Raw genomic sequence first — 22,729 nt, 5'->3', positions numbered from 1 at the left:
ACAACTAAATTAAAAATAAATAAACTAACTGTTAAGGTTTTCAACCCACTGTAAATTTAAAATTTCATAATTTTCAGCGACCTATATCTTTCAATTACGTACAGTGTAACCTCGGTTCTCGAACATAATACGTTTCAGAAGGTTGTTCGCAAACCGAGTTGTTTGAGATCCGAAACAATTTTTCATATTAGAATAAAAGTATGTAAATTTTAATCCATTCCAAGGCGAGAAAACAACTTTGGTAAAGTATTTTACATTTTACGCCATAAACTGTACTGTATACTGCATACTATTTATGTTCCAGATCCGAGACGAACAAATCTCAAAATCTTTGGTCGAAAACCGAGTTGGTCGAGAACCGAAGCCTCCAAGAACCGAGGTTCCACTGTATATAATCAGTACGCAAATTGTCAAATTTTAAGTTCAAGATAAGTTATTGTCGGTATCGTGGGGGCGGAATAAATTAGCCCTAACGAAAAAATAATGAAAAAGTATCGTGTTGCATAAACTTAGGTCCCAAAATAGTTATTAGCAGAGGCATCGTAATGCGTTTAAAAACGTTTAATGCGTTTTAAAACAACTGTAAAGGTTTTCAAACTTTGTCAAACAACTGTAACTTTCAAACTTCATATCATGACAAAAAAGTTTTTGTGCAGTACAACTAAATTAAAAATAAATAAAACAACTGTAAAGATTTTCCAACAATTGTAAATTTAAAATTTCATAACTTAAATGAAGCCTTTCGTTGAAATAAATTTGAAGGAAAAATAAAAATTTAAAGGTGTTTAAATGTAAATGTTATATAATTAACAAGTAATGGCTAAATATAGTCTATTTTGCTACGATTACAATCGAAAATTATTTGGTATACAATTATATGATTTCAGTTTGTTTCAGTGTTGGCATGCAAAAATTGGCATGTAGACTAATATCGTAGGCTATAGACGTACATAGAGTGGTATAGAAACCCATAGTTGTTATCTAATGCAATCACCTCCTGGTAAAAATCATCATCATTAAAAATAGTACCAAAATACAATGTTAACCTTAGTAACTATAGGAACCTACAATGACTTTAGTGCAATTTGTGGTTATCATCCGCAAGATAATATAACATTACAATGTACTACATGGAGAGTTCTTACCTTCGAGACAGACGTGTAACATAAAAGCTGAATGTAACTTAAATGAATTTAGTTTACTAAACACATATTTGAAAGGAACTTTTAGTATGTATTTTAGTAAACTTGAAACTTTTAACAGAAATTTTATCATTGTGAAAAGTTTTTATTATAACCGATACCGGGTATACCGTATAACGGAGACGGGTAACTCGCCATAGCGCGTTCAGCAACGTAAATCTTTTAATAAATTAATCAGTACACAAATCGCCAAGTTTTAAGGTTGGGATACATGTAAATTATTAGCTTTAACGTAAAAAACGAAGAAGCATCGCATTGCATACACTTAGGTCCTAAAATATTTCTGAACAGAGACATCGTAACGCGTGGGCCCAATGCTAAAATAATTAGCATGCGCTTGGGATATGAGGTATATGAAAAGACCTCCATGAAAAGTCTACCATGCTTTTCTAGCTCAGTTGTAAAGCGTCTGGAGTAGAAGCTTGTTACAGCTTGTCGTGAGTTCAAATCCATCAGAATGCGGGTTTTTAATATCAAGATTTTAATATCTATAACTGGAATGCAGACAGATCCACAGACTTTGAGAAATATATCTATAGAAGATAAATAAATATTTATATAAATATATATGTATATATGTATTTATATAAATATATATATAATATATATAAATAATATTTATATATATGAATACATACATATCTATATATATATACATATATATATATATACATATATATATATATATTATGTATATATATACAGCCGGTATTACTAAAATACCTAGCTATTCACTACAAATTTGTTTCACACAACAGTTCTCTTCATTTGACAAGCTGCAAATGATTTAATATTTTTGTTGGTACCATAAAAATTATTAAATCCTATGCATGTATATATGTAAAATATTGTTTCCTAAGCCCTGGTAGCCCAACTTAGTTGGTAATGTCTACTCGAGCTCAGGTCCCCTACCAGAGACCTTGGAGTTTGAGCACTCGCTTCAAGATCTTAGTTGTTCCCAATGGCGCGCTTTTCTGCACTAACCTGTGTCGATATCTGCTGGTATTTGGGCAACCCACATTTACTGGTATTACAATTGTAATTACAGCTGCTCCAACTCCCAGGTCTCGTAAGTGACCTGTGCTTGAGTACACCATTACCCACCTACATGGGTTTACACAGATGAGAAAACAATTTTATTTTTTGATGTTGGTACTGGGGACCGACCAAACTGTACTACATATACACATTGTTGACCAATTGGGATGTACTACATAAACACATGATTGACCAATTGGAATGTGCCATGCACACATGGTTAGCAATTCTTGCTCATCATCAACCTTTGATGGGTTTACATATTCGAGACTAGAGAGATTTGAGGCTATTTGAGATTAGAGATCTTATTTGAAGACTGAAGGAGTGTTGACGGTTTGTAATGCGCTGTCCTGGCCGCGCACGGAGTTGGTGGCTGTGGAGACAGCCTGTGTTCTTGGAGACATTTTGCAAGAGGATCTAAAAGGTAGAGCCTACCAGCTGGTTAGTGTTGGAGCCTTGGCTATATCCCAGCCTACAATGCCATCCTTCATCCCAGTCAGTGTGAAGAGAATGAAAGCTAGCACTCCCGTAAGTTTGTTTATATAGACTGATTCTCAAGTTTGTTACTTGCGGGCTACTACAAGATGCCCACAAAATGTAATTTTCTCCAGAGCTAGTTATGAAACTGATGGTATGAAAGCTCAGGATTATGGTTTTCCTCTCATAGTTTACTATTAATAATGCAGGAATACATTTTTAAAAGGTTAATTGTGGGCTTGTCGCTCATATAACTCTAGTATATATACAATCTGCTAAACATAACTATACATAGAGATTTACAAATTTTATACATACCTGTACATATAAAGTTGACCCTCCTATAACTTAAACCTTTTAAATAGATTCCACAGAAATTTACAAATTTATTTAAAGTTTTTACATCATACTACGTAAAAATTTCATTTAATGTAAAGCATGAAGTGGGTGCATGTTCTCAAATTCGATTTGAATTGCGAGAGTATATTTGTTATCCTTGAAATTATTGTTCTCTCTTGCTGCCCTTGGGAGAGAACAAGACGAATAGGGTGTATCCATTTTTCTAGGCATATACGATATTTTTTGGTTTTTTTTTGCAGAGTAAACCTTGCTGTGGAGAAAAAAAGTTAAAAAATTGATTTGGATTGGCAGTGTAAGCGTGTGCTCCTTTTCACATAACGTAAAATTACCGTAATCATGGGCCTGAAACCCAGCGTAGGTGGGAAAAAAAGGAAAATCTACAAACATACAAACTAATAATACCACAGTTATTGTACAGCCATTAAATTATAAAGTTCAGTTGTTTTAAGTGCAAAAAAGGTGATTTTGGGAAGATCTTGTGACAGATTGAGCTATTTGTATGTGTTTTACCATTCATATAACTTAAACGTTCTCGGAACAGATTATTTACGTTGTAGTAGCATCTACTGTATCGGCATCTTCCATTAGCTGTAACGGATCTTTACACTAATTCCTGTATCTAGACATACACATAGATACTATTAGAGATCTATATGCATAACGGTATCTACATGTACACGCATCTGAAAGTTTATCCACGCAGACATGGTATTCGCACCGAGGCACTGTCCTACTACCCATTAAACATCAACTGTTGTTCTAGATTGTTCTCTAACCATGCGCAGGGTAGCAGTGACTGGATTTTGATGGAAAACAGCAAAGTCTACGCTGAACTAGACTACTTGGGGCGGATAACATGGCTGAGTGTAAAGGAAGAAGGTGAATTGAAGACTCCTAGCAGGTACTTTTACTCCTCCTATTGTAAGTAGGTGAGAGGTGTAAATGTTTAACAGCTCCGGCTGCGACATGTACAAGTCAGCAGTTGGTACAAATTATACCTACTCTGTGCGCCATTCCTTTCGTGTCCGTGCTTTCTATCAGACTAATAACTACTCTCTTGGCTGGTCTTTTTCATTTTGTTTTCAACAGCTAGCAGTTGACGTTTCCATAGCAACTCAGATTGATCAGTAGCTGATTTTCTACCTGTCATCCTCCCCGGGATAGAATTTTGGGTTATCGATTGATTTGTCAAGACTCCAACTAAGTTGAGTCTTTACCTACAGTATGTACTTGAAAGTGGTGATTGCACCTAGTCGGGGTTGCCCTATATGATATCTATCGCTCTATTATCTCAGTCTATTGCACTCAACTAAGATCTCAGACTATGCTAACTTTCTAGGAATTTAGACAAATGCTTTACTCTAAAAACTCTGGATACAGTATCCCTCTAGGACCCCAGTCTATTTTGATTTGTATTATGATAATATGATAATATTATTATTATGATTGTGTTGTGATGGTGTTTTGGTTGTGTTATAATTGTGTTATGATTGCGTTATGATGGTGTTATACTTCATTCAAATGTTATTGGCTAGGCCTATACATTGCTGCAGCAGCTCATAGAACTGTACATTGCAAAATAGTGTAGAGTATGTGTGTTTTTAAGGTTTGTAAGTTGACTAATAGTGGGGAGTTTCACATTATAGCGCTCATTAAAACTTCTCAGTGCGGTCCCAAGATATAAATTTTACAACATGCATGTAAAATTCCAGCAAAGTTTTGACTCAACGCCTGAAGTAATTTTAACATGGCATTTTCAAAAGATCTCAGTAAATAGAGAGGCTAAAGAAGAGTTAGAGAAAGGGTAGCATTTGTCTCCTCGCTGAACAGATATCATAATAACTCTATGAATAACTCTGACATGTTTTCGATTACTTATAAGTCTGTGAGTTCTGGTGATGAAGTAAGCTACATGTATATTGACAGAGTGAAGGCAGTTGTATATAGTAGTTGTACATGTATGTAGTAATGTAGTTGTATATACCTTTAGTATATTTCTGTTGCCGTATATCAAGGAAATACAATAAACAAGTTGTGTTAGCAATTCCTAAAGCGCATGATGGAGTAAGTGATTTTTTTAAACGAAACTAGAAAAATGATTATAGGCATTCATCAGGCAAAATGCAAGCTAACTAATTTTTAATCAGCCATTTCCCTTTAAATGAAGATATCGATTACGACTCAAACTATTGTATTTTACGTAGTTGCCAAATTTTCTGATTTGCTTATAAAGTTGAAATATCTTTATTCATTTTGGAGATACCATGTTACAGCCACAGGAAGCCGTTTCAAGGATTTATCCATATTAGGGCTGTGGAACAGGCTAATGCACTGCTATTCTCTGCCTCTGCTCTGTGACTAACAGCCCGCTCTGGGTCGGTGACACAATTCTACAGAGATTAGGAGTGTTATCTCTATTCTGTCTCTTATCAAATTTCAAAATGTTTAACAATTGGCTAGATTAGCTTTGCTTGTGACAGGGCTGGCTTCGCTAATTTACATTACTTCAATGCTTTTATGAGTATGGAGGTATTACTTGCAGCTATGACTAACCTTCTGTTTCTCTAGCCAGTTGTTAGATAGGATAAGTAACAATACACACTCCCTATGAGCACTGGTTTTCATACGTCCTGTTATGTCTAACGAGCATAACATAGTTGGGAAAACCAACACCCTGTTAATTACAGCTCATCATGCAACCCTGCATAACAAGTTTGATTGAGCAAATTCTTTTCTGCGAACTTGCAATGTGCAACCTTTAGGATTAAAAAAATTGAATATGATTAATTATGTCCAAACATGAAGTTTCAGGAATCATTGTACTTCTTCCACAAAACACATGAACTTGCATAAGATTTTAGTGGATTTTATCGGATAGTATCGATATTATTCTACCATTTGCGACTGTTTTTGATGTTGGAGGTGATCTGAGTGCCATGAGGTTTCAAGATGAAAATCGACAAAACTTGATCGCGATTAAAACGCTCAGATGAAGCGAAAGCGCGATCATGACTCTTGTAGTCGCAAAGAGACAGACAGAACACGCTTCAACGTCTACGCAGTAGACGATATCAACTAGAGCAACAATAACAACTAGTCACGTCATTTCGCATGAATTTCTCTTCTGATCATTTTAACCGCAATCAAGCTTTGTTGATTCTAATCTTAAAACATCATGGCAGTCAGATAACCTCAAACATCAAAAAACATTCAAAAATCATAAAAAATACCGATACTTTCTGATAAAATCTGTTAAAATTTTGTGCAAGTTGATCTCTAAGAAGTAGCGATTATTGCAGAACTGATACAGGAGTTACACTTGTCTGCCGTATGTTTGTGAGTGAAATCATCCCTACGCAGTTGTAATCCATGTGTGGTTTAAGACAAGCATAAGAGTGAGGCATGGTAGACATAGGGATGTTGTTTTATTTAAAGTCTAGTTTAACATCTGGTGGTTATCACTTCCTGCTAGGCAAGGCTCGTGTTGGCTGTGGTCTGCTACAGGACATAATAGGATAGAGTGACAGGGAGTGCGTGTTTATCCTTCACAAAGTATCCCTAACGTTATAACGCATCTACCATAGCAGTACTGTTCTATATGCATATGTTGGTCGATATTTAAATGAAATATAATCAACGGCCATTAGCATAGGAGTTATAAAGGCAGCTTTGGGAACATGGCATATTTGCAGAGAAAAACCATATGTACAGTATAAATACTCGTAGTTTCACAATTTTTGCCTGATGTTACTTTTATCTCTGCTATGAGTCTAACATTTTCTGTGTCGTGATTATTTATAGAGATTGTAGTGATAAGGCTTGAACAGGCATCAGTTGAAAAACTGCGGCATGTCAATTCCCTTAATCATTTCCATTTGCTGAGGAACTGAATCTTCAACGTACCTAATAATTATGGCATGCTCTGTCATGTTGTAGCAGGTTAGAGTCAACGGCCGCAAGTGCTCTCACTATTTCCCTAGGTGAGGCTTCTCCACGGAGGCTACCTAAGCCTTTGTTTACATAAAAAGATTATGGCAAACTTGTGTATGTTTGTGTTTCCTTAGACGGAAGCAATTATTCATCTGACCTAGGCTTGATGAAATCACCGAGGTGTTGCATTATATTGTAAGGCCTTTGGTATTCCATCAAACATATGGAATAGTACAAATTATAAGATAAAGCATCTCTTAATGTTTTGACTTCTAGTGACTAGTATATCTTTGAAACTTCGAATGTGCAACAGAGATAATGAATTTTAAAGTAAAGAGCAATGCCTTTGTTGTTATAGTAATAAGTTATCACTCCTTATGCATGTCATGCATGGCTAGAGATAAGATTCATGCCTCACGCCTACTTTTTGTAATTGGGTCAGCTACTGATGGAGAATAAACGCTGTGGCCCCTCGCATCCTTGTGTGAAGTGTATCACGTGTACTGATAAGGACAATGTGTAGCCTTTGCATTGTATTATCTATAGAATGTCAGTACAGCTTGTAATAGTTTAAATGTTGCCAGAGATCTGAATTATTACAGAAGGATTAGGATTAGCTAATTAATACAGAGAGATTGCCAAAAGACTAAGTTTAAATGATCATCAGCTGTATACCTTATATTTCCTAGTGTTAGGCAGCTATTGCTCTTAAAATGATCATCAGCTGTATACCTTATATTTCCTAGTGTTAGGCAGCTATTGCTCTTAAAATGATCATCAGCTGTATACCTTATATTTCCTAGTGTTAGACAGCTATTGCTCTTTCTTTGACCTCGTCAAGTGCCCTTTAGAATGTTCATGGGTCGCTCCTCCGTTTAGAGATCGAGGGGTTATAGTGCTGACTTTGGCGCTGCCATCTTCGCTCGTGCCATTTTTAAGATTCTCATTCGATTGTTCAGTAGACATATAGGCGCTTTTTTCGACCCCATTCGTCTTAGAGGTTGGCCTAGCTTTGATGTAAGCTTCATAGAAGAAGCTCATAAACAGTAAGAAATAGCTAAAGTACATAAGAAATGATAACCTCATATTTCGAGTAGAAACTCCACACTCTATGCCTGCCGCCTTCACTTGGTAAACATAGACAGCTATATAGACACCAACTACCATCTGTGAGAGCTGGAAGATAGTTATTCCCATTTTGAGCCACTCCGGTGGGCGAAACCTGAGAGCTCTGGCGGCGTAGTACGTATACATAGCGGAGTGCACCGAGTAATTCATAGCGATATACCAACGACCGCTGCTTGTCCTCTCGGTAAAACTAAACCAGGTGTAGATAAGCACAGTCATATGGTGGTACCAGTGCAAGAGGATTAGTGGTTGCTTGCGAAGCACTATGAACGCCGTATCTCCGAGCTCTACAATCTTTGATAGACTAAACAGAACAATCCAGATCCGCAAGACCGGGACTTCGGTCCAGTGAGTCGTACAGACGGAGTCATGGAAGCTCTGGTGAGTGAGAGCGTAGTGCAGGTTGGGTATCATTCTTATAGCACCCAGTGTACTAAAGACGGCCAACGCGGCATTCCATGCAACTAAGGCGTAGGTCAGCTGGAATCTCTTGTGGTTTTCCATCAGTCTACGCCCACCAAATATAAGCACCCCATAGGTGATGGCAGCAACAATACTGAGTGTCCATTTTTCATCCAGGAAGTTGATTACAACATTCAGTCTCTCTTGGTCGATGTCCTCCATCCAGGAAGGGGTTATGTCGTAGTTGATGCGCTCCATTCTGCTCGCGGCTGTTAGTCACTAGTTAGCCAAGTGAGTGAACCCAAATCAATCACTACTCACTATCGGCACATCCCACTCACGCACTGAAGTGCACGCTGGGAATGCTGGCTTTTCATATGACCTGATCTGTAGCTATCTAATTATCCACATTGACAGTGATTTATATGTAAGCTTACAGCTATTAGTTCCCCTGTTTCTAACGCACGCTAGATAATTGAGCCAATTGTTAGCTTAGCCTTAAAAACTATAGCTGTGGCATTCTGTCTTCTGCTGGTGCCACTCTCTCAATGCTACAACAAGAACAGTCAGGAACTATGGCAATATAAGCTCAATAGCTAATGGATATGGTGGAAGGTATCATCATGTGTGCGCTTTGTGTACACGCAAAGTGTACGCATGGATTGATGCGCTTGTGTCCTTTTTAGTCACATAGAGTTGGCATTTCACAACTATTACTACAAACACCTCATGTCCCTCTGTGGCTTTAAAATGGTCATCATATTGAAAGATATAAATAGTGGCATAGCACTTACAGTTATCTAGATTTGAGGACACTCAATGTTTCATTAAACCAGTTTTATGGTGTCTTCTGATTGCATAGAGTTTCTGGTTCCAAGCCAGCAGGTTTCTTTCTAAACTTTGCCTTCCTGATCAGGAAGTCTTGTAAATGAGTATTGCTATGGGAGATAATCCTAAATTCTGTCAGAGCTACCATAAAATCTCTAATTGAATGCCATGGCGATCTTATTTTTCAACCCTTCCTCCATGACTATAAAGGAAGGGTTGAAAAATAGGTTGCCTTCCTCTGGCAGGCAGGCAAATAGAGATGGTGTTCAGTTAAAGGTTTTACTGTATGCGTGGTTAAGTAAGAGCGGTCTATCAGTGTCCTCATGAGTTGTGCCTTTTGGTAGATCTATCTGTAAAACCTTTTATCAGAACATGACATCATACTGAGTGGCCACCTCATTCCCAAGTAAAAGTAAGATAAATGGAAAAGATAAGTAAAGAAAAGTAATTAATATAAACTGTATGGTGTGTCAGTTAGAGTAGGTTATGCTGTGTATTCCTATCACCTACTCGGCTACCAAACTTAGAGTAGGTTATGCTGTGTATTCCTATCACCTACTCGGCTACTAAACTTGCGCTGATTCAGGCTTTCATTCATGCGTATTTATGATAAGATAATGGTTATTATTTTATTAATCTAACTTTTACTTGTAATTCAAATTGTTAGGCTATGTTTAGTTTTTACAAAATTATGTATAATGTATTAGTTTTAATGTTATGCAACACATAAAACAAGTATTCACATGTATCAGTATTACTAAGCTCTGGCAAAAATGAAACAAATATAATATGCTCTCATAAGTATATCGTCTCCAATAAACCACGGGTTTTATATTGCATGTCTAGATGTGACTGCGCGCTCATAATTCAACGGCAAGCGGCTATCACATAGTGCATGTATTCATAGGTTGGCCGCTAAGGAGCATTTGTTTTTACATCGTCCTCAGAAGGTTGTAAATCTAGATAGAGTTGTCAAACGTGAAAGCTCTTATTACAGCGGGCTGAACATTATGAAACTCTCTTTGAAGCTAAGTGTCAAACTCGGCTGCGGCTGAGAGGTTACTTAGCTAAACTCTGTAATGGATTTGCATACCAGCGAACAGTTTTCATCACCAACTATGCCACTAGGCATGTTCGTAGATATTTTATCCATATAAGCATTGTTCACTGCCTTGATATATCTGTGTATATTGGTTGTATGAGCTAACATTCATATTTGTTCAGCATCAGGATGCTGTGTGTTATGGGATATAATTGTATTGTTGGTGTCTCACTATGATAGTTTATACCATAGTTTATACCAGTTTATAACAACTACTTGTGTGAAGAAAATCCATAATCAATAATTGTCTATGGCGATGCAGTGAGGCAGTCTTATCAAATAAATCTAGTAAATTTGGCCTTCCTTATTATTTCCTCACTTCTTTGGAATGTATTAGCAGCGTTTTAAAAAGATGAATAAAAATGTTCAGTCTACAAGCGATTCAGCCCAATACTTGATACAGACCAATCGCCACATTACTAAAAATAAGAGTTGTCTTTCATATTAATTGAAAGTACAACTCTGAAACAATCGTTAAGCCCTCTCAGCTAAAGGTGATTAGATTACGAATGTAAATCATCAAGTGTTCCAGATCTTTATCTGTATGAGCGATATTTATATTACCATTCTATGAAGCCGCTCTACAGAATGCTAGCATATTCTACTACTAAATCAAAGTACTTGGAAGGTGCACTCAATTTTATCCTTGCGTATAAGTTCAAGCCTCGGCTACGTATGAGTTGAAGTCTTGGCTATGTATGAGTTCAAGTCTCGACTATGTATGAGTTCAAGTTTCGGCTACGTATGAGTTCAAGTCTCGGCTATGTATGAGTTCAAGTCTCGGCTACGTATGAGTTCAAGTCTTGGCTACATATAAGTTCAAGTCTCGGCTACGTATGAGTTCAAGTCTTGGCTACGTATGAGTTCAAGTCTTGGCTATGTATGAGTTCAAGTCTCGGCTACGTATGAGTTCAAGTCTCGGCTACGTATGAGTTCAAGTCTCGGCTATGTATGAGTTCAAGTCTCGGCTATGTATGATTTCAAGTCTCGGCTACGCATGAGTTCAAGTCTTGGCTACGTATGAGTTCAAGTCTCGGCTACGTATGAGTTCAAGTCTCGGCTACGTATGAGTTCAAGTCTCGGCTATGTATGAGTTCAAGTCTCGGCTACGTATGAGTTCAAGTCTTGGCTACATATAAGTTCAAGTCTCGGCTACGTATGAGTTCAAGTCTTGGCTATGTATGAGTTCAAGTCTCGGCTACGTATGAGTTCAAGTCTCGGCTACGTATGAGTTCAAGTCTCGGCTATGTATGAGTTCAAGTCTCGGCTATGTATGATTTCAAGTCTCGGCTACGCATGAGTTCAAGTCTTGGCTACGTATGAGTTCAAGTCTCGGCTACGTATGAGTTCAAGTCTCGGCTACATATGATTTCAAGTCTCGACTACGTATGAGTTCAAGTCTCAGCTATGTATGAGTTCAAGTCTCGGCTACGCATGAGTTCAAGTCTTGGCTACGTATGAGTTCAAGTCTCGGCTACGTATGAGTTCAAGTCTCGGCTACGTATGAGTTCAAGTCTCGGCTACGTATGAGTTCAAGTTTCGGCTACGTATGAGTTCAAGTCTCGGCTACATATAAGTTCAAGTCTCGGCTACGTATGAGTTCAAGTCTCAGCTATGTATGAGTTCAAGCCTCGGCTACGTATGAGTTGAAGTCTTGGCTATGTATGAGTTCAAGTCTCGGCTACGTATAAGTTCAAGTCTCGGCTACGTATGAGTTCAAGTCTCGGCTATGTATAAGTTCAAGTCTCGGCTACATATAAGTTCAAGTCTCGGCTACGTATGAGTTCAAGTCTCGGCTATGTATGAGTTCAAGTCTCGGCTATGTATGATTTCAAGTCTCGGCTATGTATAAGTTCAAGTCTCGGCTATGTATGAGTTCAAGTCTCGGCTACGTATGAGTTCAAGTCTCGGCTGCGTATGAGTTCAAGTCTCGGCTACGTATGAGTTCAAGTATCGGCTATGTATGAGTTCAAGTCTCGGCTACGCATGGGTTCAAGTCTCGGCTACGTATGAGTTCAAGTCTCGGCTATGTATGAGTTCAAGTTTTGGCTATGTATAAGTTCAAGTCTCGGCTATGTATGAGTTCAAGTCTCGGCTACGTATGAGTTCAAGTCTCGGCTATGTATAAGTTCAAGTCTCGGCTACGTATGAGTTCAAGTCTCAGCTACGTATGAGTTCAAGTCTCGGCTACGTATGAGTTCAAGTCTCGGCTATGTATGAGTTCAAGTCTCGGCTATGTATGAGTTCAAGTCTCGGCTACGTATGAGTTCAAGTCTCGGCTACGTATGAGTTCAAGTCTCGGCTACGTATGAGTTCAAGTCTCGGCTACGTATGAGTTCAAGTCTCGGCTACGTATAAGTTCAAGTCTCGGCTACGTATGAGTTCAAGTCTCAGCTACGTATGAGTTCGAGCCTCGGCTACGTATGAGTTGAAGTCTTGGCTACGTATAAGTTCAAGTCTCGGCTACGTATAAGTTCAAGTCTCGGCTACGTATGAGTTCAAGTCTCGGCTATGTATAAGTTCAAGTCTCGGCTACATATAAGTTCAAGTCTCGGCTACGTATGAGTTCAAGTCTCGGCTATGTATGAGTTCAAGTCTCGGCTATGTATGATTTCAAGTCTCGGCTATGTATAAGTTCAAGTCTCGGCTATGTATGAGTTCAAGTCTCAGCTACGTATGAGTTCAAGTCTCGGCTATGTATGAGTTCAAGTCTCGGCTATGTATGAGTTCAAGTCTCGGCTATGTATGAGTTCAAGTCTCGGCTACGCATGAGTTCAAGTCTCGACTACGTATGAGTTCAAGTCTCGGCTACTGCACTTTTGGTACAAAATCTTAATGTTTCTAACGATTATTTCCAACAAATTGATTTAATTACTCAATGCTTGTTTTATGAATTTATTTTTTACCGCAAAGAATAGTGGGGATGAATTTTGTAATAACCTTATTTCAGGGTGTAACCACTCCCCCTTAGTCATCTACATGTATATTGTACTCTACCTGCAGCCACAGCACAAGCTAGCAGCGGTTTGTGCTATGGCACTGTGTTCTCTTGCAAAACTTGGAGGATGTTTGGTGTAGTTGACTGTAGTATGTCCGATTAAATATGTTTAGCTGAATAATATGTCTATTATAATATGCCTACTGGAGTATGTCTCTTCAGGTATGTCTATTACAGCATGTTTATTGGAGTATGTCTATTGGAGTATACCTATTAGGGCGTGTCTATTGGGGTATGTGTATTGGAGTATGTCTGTTAGTAAAGAAACATCATCTGATAATATTTCTTTCTTTAGAAATCTTCTCTCTGGTGCAGCCAACCAGTTTGCTGTGTACGATGATATACCTCTTTTCTGGGATGCCTGGGATGTAATGGGATACCATCAGGTTGGTAAATTACATGCTTGGAATGTGATGGGATACCATCATATTCCTATGCATGTCGTAGATGCATAGGAATGTGATCGTAGATGCCTGGGATATCATAGGCTGGTATCGTAGATGACTGGTAAATGATAGGCTGGTATCATAGATGCCTGGGATATGATTGGCTGGTATCGTAGATGACTGGGATATGATAGGCTAGTATCGTAGATGCCTGGGATATAATAGGCTGGTTTCGTAGATGCTTGGGATATAATAGGCTGGTATCATAGGTTCCTGATATATGATAGGCTAGTATTGTAGATGCCTGGGATTTGATAGGCCACCACCATGATGAGTAAGGTAGTTCGTATCTTTTACGTATTTAAAAAATGTGAAGTTCAAGAAAAATGTTTTATGTTTCGAGTTTGTTTAACTTTTTAAGAACATTTCAATAGTTTTACTATAATTGTATTCTCAGTACAGTTTGGAGTTCCCAGAACCTGAGAGCAAAAGATGTTAAAGTTTCTTGCTTCTCGTCATACACTTGCTGTTCAATTTATTCTTCACTAGTATGTGGGCAGTCCCGTGCGCCGTGACAGATTATCATATGTAATAACTATGTGCACAATTATTCCAACGCGCAGCAAGATGGTCGAGTGGTGCAGTTGGTAGCGTGCCTGGCCGCTTTGCCACATTTCAGAGTTCAATTCCTGTGCGATGTTTTTTTCCCAACCTCTAAGCGTGGCTATGGACAGACGGGTGGACAAACATGGCTCATATTATAGTAGAGACTAGCCGAATGCCCGGCGTTGCACAGGTATTAAAAAAACAGCTTATAAACAGTGGCAGGTGATGTAGTTGCCATTGGCTAATTTGAGTAAGCTAGTATCAATATTGCTAAACTTACTAATAAAAACCGTGAGAGCATGCTTTAGTGACGTTGCGCGTAACGCAGAGTCACTATGCGTATTTTAACCCAGATAATGACTCATGTTGCCCAATGATTCCATTGCATCTTTCGTAGCTTAATGGGTTAGTTTGTTGCCTAATGTACTGGGGGTTCGAAGATCAAATCTTTTGCGATATAGATTTTTCATTGCTAGATTTTAAGCGCTACAGCTGGACAAACACTGAACAGCTGGACAAACACTGAACGACGACAGATGATGACGACAGACGATGACAAACTTTGAGATTTATATAGATTATACTAAAGATTAATCTGGCTTCTTTTTACCATATCTTAATATATCTGACCAGCTTCACTCTCTTCTCTGTGAAGACTTCTCTACACACAGATTAGGATAAGGACTCGTGTGGACTCATGGGACGCTGTTTTGTAATTATTTACCAGCATATCAGCTGTTGTTCTCTCAGTTGTCAACTGGTTTTTAGGAGACAAGACGAGCATTGACTGATGTAATAGCCGCTGCTGTTGTGGTTGAAGAGGGTCCTTTGAGGGGCAGCATAGAAGTCTCTATTAAAATCAGTGATAGAAGTTATCTAAAGCAGATCATCGTTTTGGATGCAGAGAGTCCATACCTGAGAGTGGACTGTGAGGTACATCCGGGTTCTTTCCTTTGGCACCCTCTGTATCGGTTGGACAAATAAAATGAGAAACAATTATAGTTGCATATAGGGAATGAATTAAAAAAGATTATTAATTATTAAATTATTAATTATTAAAAAATTATTAACGATGTGTTTTCTCAGCCACCTAACGCTTCATCATGTTTTGGTTATCTTGAAATTTCTTTTGATCCACATTCGTTTAGATTTAATGACAATTGCTGACAGGTACCTGTCATCATTCTTAGTATGAATTTCTTGGTTAGGAATTGCTTGCTCTTCAGCATAGATGCACAGCCAAAACTCTTGATGGCTGTCATTTCTCATTGTAGCCTCATAATGTTATCATTGCAGATTTATTGGCATGAGAATCGGAAATTTCTCAAAGTAGAATTTCCTCTTAACATCGTATCTGACCATGTGACTTATGAAACACAGTTTGGGCATATCAGGCGCCCCACTCACAGAAATACTTCTTGGGATTCGGCTAAGTATGAGGTAAGCCCTTTTGAACTAAATGTATCATTTTTCTTGTTCGCAAAAAACCTTTACTTTCTTTTCTCTGTGATTGGAGCAATTTGGAACGACAGTACAAGGATAGCTTCAATTCCAATATTTGGTATTATTAGTATGACGTTTACAGGCCTAGCAATTGCTTGCTTATACTTGTTTTATGTTTATTCTATTTCATTATTATTGTGTTTATTAAAAAAACTAACTGAATATCTGGCCAACTCAGACAACAGCACATGCGCTTCTGTTGGCCAATGTGAATGAACTACTGTTATCGGGTGAAGGCTTATGCATTTGTTATAGATCTGTTATACATCATTTGTTATCAGGTATGAAGCTGCCTTAAAAACTAATTTAAAAATTGCCAAAGAAAAGAGCACAATATTCCTAATATTGACTTGACAGCAAATGGTCTATTAGAAAATTCTGTTATAGAAAAAACCTGACAGAACATTCAATAATTTTTTTAATAAGTAATTGTTCACCTTATTTTTATCTGCAAATCAGGTTTGCTGCCAAAGATGGATGGACTTGTCAGATTATTCTGTCGGAGTCTCAATAATGAATGACAGCAAGTATGGGTGCTCGGTGACAGACCACTCAACCCTTCATCTGTCCTTGCTCAGAGCTCCTAAGGCTCCAGACGCTAATGCTGACATGGGGACCCACCGTTTCAGCTACGCTGTAATGCCCCATACCGGTCAGTAGTTACTTCTGTTTCAACATAACTTCTTACCCTGGTCAGTAGATAGCTTATAGTACAACGCTTAGTAAAATGTTTTATAAACATTTTACTAAGCGTTTATTAAAAATTTTGTTGTGAAATGTAAGTTTTATAAAATGTTTATAAATATATAAAATCCTCTCTTGATTAAAGCAGAAGCATATCTCCCAAGTTTTTTGCTTACCAATGAATATGATAGAAGTTTTATAAATTTATATATATTCATAAACATTTATAATTTATATATTTAAAACTGATGTAGGCCTATTTATATTTTATATATTTATAAATTAGTAATATTTACTGCTGTTGGAGAGTGTGTAGCTGATAATAATTATAAAAAATTTTAAAAAGCTCAAAGCTGACTAGTAAAAGCATTGGAATCATTCGAATTAGTACCTACATTATTTCATCAGAAACCATTTAAATTTATTAGCAATTGTTAGAAACAAGTCCACACTGATACAACTCTTTATAATGAAGCGATTTGGTGCGAGACTAGAGTGGATCTACACCGTAACAAGTTTATTCAAGAGAGTATTAGGTAACAAATCACTTGATAATCTGCGTACGCTGGTTTCAAGGCAATGAGCCCATGAAAGGTATAGCAAGGCTCCATAAGATAGTAAACCTGCACAAAGCTACAGAGACATCAAGTCACAAACTAGCAACCAGGTATAACGTAAGATAAACATGGTTTGCACCTTTTACATTACAGCCAGTTGTCACGTAAATGGTGCAGACCGTATAATAGACAAGGACACATGCGCAAGGCAACAAATCAACGCTGTCAGAAATTATGAGACTAGTCATTAATTCACCTTCGCCTTCATTCATCTTAGCACCCTTGCTAGAGCCATGTTAATCTATTTATTTACCACATATTACGCTTCATTTTATGCAGAAATTACTATTTGTTCTAGCAAAGCCTTTCGGTCTCATTTTATAGCAGTGGTGAAAGAACTAGTGTCATCATGTCATCAGGTTAGTCTAGCCACTTCACACACTTCAATGGCTCTTTTCAGGGCCACCAATTATTACAAGAGTTGTTCATATTATGTTATTATGTTGCAATAGTACCACAATAGCAATTAGTTAACTAGGCTATCTTTTAACTTTTGGTGGCCATGGTCAATCGCATGCACATTTTCATTAAAAAATTAATTGCTAATTGCTGCTTGTTGAAAACTGACTCCATATTAATCGCTAGCAACTTCTGCATCTAATGGTACATGGTTTGTGGTGGTTTCTAGCAAAATTAAGGCAGTAAATCATCGCTACTAGCAAATGTCTCATAAAATGAAAAGGTATCTCATAATTTCAGTCGGCGCTGTATGTGCTAGGTAAAAGCATACAATGTAATAAATAACCAAGCCTAATGTCTAAAAACATTTAAAGTGATAAGATTGTGCAACTTACACTAGGCTAACAAATACGAGCAAAGATAGAATCTGATTAACTAAGTGATACAATTCTGTGAAGGAGCAGTAGCAGTGTGCTCATTACAGCGTACTCCACTTACAGCGTGCTTATTAATGCTAGACCGAGATTACTGCGTATTTCGGTCTAGCATTTAATTCAGTCTATGATTAGTTTTTTGGTTTCACGTCGCTGCCAACTCGATAGGTTTTCATTTCTTGTAAGAAAAATACAGACTTCACACCGACAGTGAGAGATCATCTACATTATACCTGTACATCAGCCACTTGAGGTGCTGCTTTTCGTTAGCACACTTTCCTCAGCTCATAGACATTGGTTGGTGTTGTGATAGCAGAATCAGAGAAGTAATAGAGCTAACAGAATGGTAAGAAATTGTTACTATGGCAACGGTAATTCAATGGCATAACAATTGCTCAGCTTATTGTTGCAGGATCTTTCCAAGAAGCTGGTGTGATAAGGCGGGCGCGTGACTTAAACAGCCCACTTCTAGTCAAAGGTAGCCTCTCAAAAATCAAGGAAACTAGTCTGGTTGTTTGTGATCAGCCTTCTATCGTCCTTGATACAATAAAGGTAAATTATTTAGAGTTATCTGACTAATAAATGGAGTTGACAACTCTAAGGTAAGATGAATTCTAGCTGGTTAAGATACATGTACATGTAGCTTTTTCATAGAATATTTATTTTCATAGCTAATAATATAATTGTCTTCCATGAAATTTGTTATAATATATGTTGTTATATATTTGTTATAAGACATATATATATATATGTATGTACAGTGTATACAGTAGTATATACTGTAAATATATACTACGTGCTATATACTAAGTGCTGACTTGAAACTATACGCAGTTTTAAGTCAGCACTTTAAACATTTTCTCAGGATATTCACTAGCGGCTGAGTTTTATTACCAAGAGCTCCAAATCTCAATGACTTTTAGATCATTTGTATTCATTCTGTAGGCTGCTGAATGTGACAGAAATACAGAGGTCAAAGGACCAAAGAGTCTTATACTGAGATGCTATGAGTCATACGGAGGAAGTTGTTCTGCCCGTTTCACTATTCAGTCACATTCTGTGGATTATGTTGCCATGTATGTTGTTTTTGTTTTTCTTTAGGCAATACATTATCTTTGTATACATATCGCATTAGTCTGTGTGTATATAATTCTAATCTATATACATATGTACACAACTATAACCTGTTTATATAACTGCATATAATCCTCTGCAGCATTATAGCTCCAATTTCTGTATAATTATATTTTCTATAACTCTATTTTGTATATAGCTCTATCGTGTATACAGCTCTAATCTGTATACAGCGTTATTCTGTATATAATTAGACTTTGTGTAGCTTTAGGTTGTATATAACTCTAGTCTGTACAAAGCTCTAGTTTGAGCATCTTAAGCTTTTATACAATTGCATATAATCATAATCAACGATACAGTAGCTGACAGGTTGCTAGCAGGCCCTGTATTCACTGGTTGCAAGTTGGGGCGGCTAATGTTAGGCGACTAGTTATGAACACCTGGGGGTGTTGAGGGGGGCGGTGTAAGCCCCCAACAGGTTTTTTTTATGTAGGGCCTCAGCCGGGCCTCTCGTGTGAAGTTTAAAAAATTTTTATCGGAAAGTTTCAATATTTCTCTATTTTTTGAGAGATTTGTTTTGTTTTAGGTGATGTGACTGATGAGACGTTTTTAAATTAAAATAGGCAAAACTTGACCGCAGTTAAAACGCTCAGAAAAAAGCCATCTTTTTCTTTTGAGCGTTTTAACAAAGATCAATTTTGCCGATTTTATTTTAAGGTGTTTGGTAAAACTTGATATTTTGCAAACCTTTATAAAGGTCGTTAACAAGAATACTTTGCCACTGATGATGATAATAATGACACCTAAAAACTACTAAAAGTTGATGTTTGTCTCTATGGCTTCGAATAAAGTGATATTATACAGCGATAAAAACCGTCTCCATAGCCGTTGGGCAAATAACTTTTCGAATAAATGATGTTGAGGTCTGAAGCAATTTATTATTGCGTGGGAATGGACCAAACAAATCCGTTCGAGTTAGCCTTGTGTTTGAGATGAAATGTTACATTTTATCCGAGGGCGAGTTATCCGAGTTTGACTGTACTTAGCCGCGGAAAGTTCCTAAAAAGTTGGGACGGCTCAGCCGGCCAGCCGCCCCAGGGAATACGGGCCTGGTTGCTAGTGTTCACATAACATTTTGTATGCAATGTCTGTCTGATGACGGTTTGTAAACTATTCTTGCCCGTCTGTAGATGCGATGGCTTAGAGAAAGAATTGGAACAGCCGATTGTAGGTGTGGGTGATAGTCAGTGGTTTATTACATCTTTCTCTCCATTTCAAGTAAAAACCATCAAAGTTGTGCTCCTCTGATGCTGACAGCTGATGACGTATGTTATTCGCTGTTATGAGGCTTCCCTCCCTCCGATGCAACATCAGTGACGGAGGAAAAACTCCTCTACACACCGAGACCAAACGCTCATTATTACATTCATTTTAGCAAGTTTTATATTTTATTTACAGCAATTTTATCCTATGGTGTTGCTTAGTAGTCAGCATGCAATATACAGTATATACCCAGTGATATACAGTATATACCCAGACTGTATACAGTATACACCCAGACTATTTACTAAACCTTTATAATCTGCTTAATAAACTCTAACATAAGCTATAAACTGATAACATTAAATTATTTGTTGTGTAATGCTGAAGTACACTCTCTGTTAGTTGTCTTAACAATAATGACACAAACAACATTATTTACAAAAAACAGCAGTATTTACGAAAATGTTTTGACAAATTACATTTTGCTCAGCTGCAGGCTGAGCAAAATGTAATTTACAAAACAAAATTTACCAGGAGTAAGTTTGTTTTGTACGCAGCTACAATAATGTATTTATAAAATATTATTGAGTGTGCCAAGTGTCTGTTGAATTAGGTAGACTAGATTTTCAAAATGGCTGTGGTTTCCATTTGGATATGATCAATATATAGTGAAATCATCTGGCGTAGCGCGACACAATGTGCGGCCGTCATCAATAATACCAGAAGCCAAGTGTCAGTTTCACTATTAACCATTTAGCATGCCAGACAAAGACTTGTTCTCAACATGGTTATGAAGCTATCAGCCAAGTATGGCATATGATACAGTTTCCATAATAGTGTAGTAGGGTTCCCATTGCTTTTTAATAAGCAAATCCAAACAAGTCTGTGAAAGTACCACAGCAAGGGTGAGCAACAATACATAATTATATTTCCAGTAGCTTTTGAAAGGTTGCCCACAGGTCTCAAGAAAACTGGTAGGTTATCTATAGTTTAAAGGCGGTTAGCAAATAGTTTGGCAACTATTTATCCAGAAGCCATTACGCACTGAGTTTTGGCTTTTTATAAACTTGGCCAAGATTTAGAAACAAAGACTGCCAGTGACTCTCAACACAGACTTGCTGCCAGCAGAACGCGTATGTAACTTTTTTTGTTAATTAGCGAGAAAGCTTGGTTGTGCTAAAAATGTAAGGTTATCTCTTTACATTGTTAGCACAATTTACACACACCCTTGGCTGGCATGATGGTAAGAAACGGGAAACAAGTACAAGATACTACAAGTATATAACGCATCTTGTATCTTTTTATAAATGCTTGTTACGCTTCAAAGGTATAAAAAACACTAAAGAATTTAATATAGCTTTTTTAACGCAATAACACAATTCTGTTACAAATGTTCCACAATTTTTTCAAGTTATTACTTGTGATTCAATAATTCATGTTTAATTCATTTGTATGATTTCTTCTACAAACCTTTTGCATAAAGCATCATAAGTATAATTTAAAACTTGCTGTTTTAAATACTGTACCAAAGACTGTACGAAAGCTGTCTTTTGTATAGCTTCCGAGCATTGTGCAGTTCTAGTGAGAAAGGCTATAATCATCGTCGATGCATGTCATCCCCAGCTTGTATAGAGCATGTAGCCAACATTATACTCTACTAAAATGTTATGCTACATACTCTATTCAACTCGGTTCAGTCTATAGATAGAGCTGCTCTTGTCTGTAATCAGAAGAATCTCTTGCCCTGTTAGATCACAAGGTTACATAGAGTAGACAACCGACACGCTTCAATCAAGTGTTGCATTATGTACTCTATAAAAGCTTGCCTCAACCACTCCTTCTAAAGTGACACTGTCTGCAGGTGTCCTGTGCTGTGAAGGACTGTTATTTTGCTCTGCTTATATAGGCGAGAGAGGGGAAATCTATCAGCCAATATTACGTAATAATTACATATGACACACTGTATAATCCAATCATGAGAGGATAACAAATGATATTATCTTTTGTTCTGTTTTGACCACAAAGTCATCTGTATCTAGAAGTAGATTTTCAAGGCATCTAATCCCGTCAGGTGTGCTCGTGTTGTGTTCTGCTTGTTTATAAGAAGTGCATATTCACCAAGGGGGTTTGATTGATTCAGAAAATTATACACGTGTCATGAGTTTGGTTCTAGGTTTTTAAAACGTCACCAGATGTAAGTCGTTTCACAGTTGATTTGCCATTTCATTGCATGGTCATTGCTCATTCCTTTTATGCTGCTTCTTTGTTAGCATGAAATACAAACAGATGAATCCTCAG

General features: G+C 37.4%; 1 protein-coding gene and 1 pseudogene across 1 annotated transcript in view; one reads left to right on the top strand and one right to left on the bottom strand.

Annotated features, from left to right (window-relative positions):
* LOC137401103 (alpha-mannosidase 2C1-like) overlaps positions 1 to 20,881 on the top strand; it is a 47,307-nt gene extending 26,426 nt beyond the window's left edge. Inside the window, exons 15-23 of the mRNA XM_068087466.1 lie at positions 2,556 to 2,768; positions 3,863 to 3,978; positions 13,761 to 13,851; positions 15,226 to 15,390; positions 15,754 to 15,897; positions 16,420 to 16,612; positions 18,507 to 18,646; positions 19,040 to 19,170; positions 20,359 to 20,881. Coding sequence (XP_067943567.1) covers positions 2,556 to 2,768; positions 3,863 to 3,978; positions 13,761 to 13,851; positions 15,226 to 15,390; positions 15,754 to 15,897; positions 16,420 to 16,612; positions 18,507 to 18,646; positions 19,040 to 19,170; positions 20,359 to 20,476 — 1,311 coding nt within the window. The 3' untranslated portion in view covers positions 20,477 to 20,881. The remainder of the gene's footprint in view (positions 1 to 2,555; positions 2,769 to 3,862; positions 3,979 to 13,760; positions 13,852 to 15,225; positions 15,391 to 15,753; positions 15,898 to 16,419; positions 16,613 to 18,506; positions 18,647 to 19,039; positions 19,171 to 20,358) is intronic.
* LOC137401105 (very long chain fatty acid elongase 6 pseudogene) lies at positions 7,526 to 8,933 on the bottom strand (annotated as a pseudogene).
* Positions 20,882 to 22,729: the final 1,848 nt, after the last annotated feature.

Source organism: Watersipora subatra, chromosome 7, assembly GCF_963576615.1.
Source record: "Watersipora subatra chromosome 7, tzWatSuba1.1, whole genome shotgun sequence".
Classification (NCBI taxonomy): domain Eukaryota; kingdom Metazoa; phylum Bryozoa; class Gymnolaemata; order Cheilostomatida; family Watersiporidae; genus Watersipora; species Watersipora subatra.
This window is presented reverse-complemented; position numbering and strand designations above follow the sequence as displayed.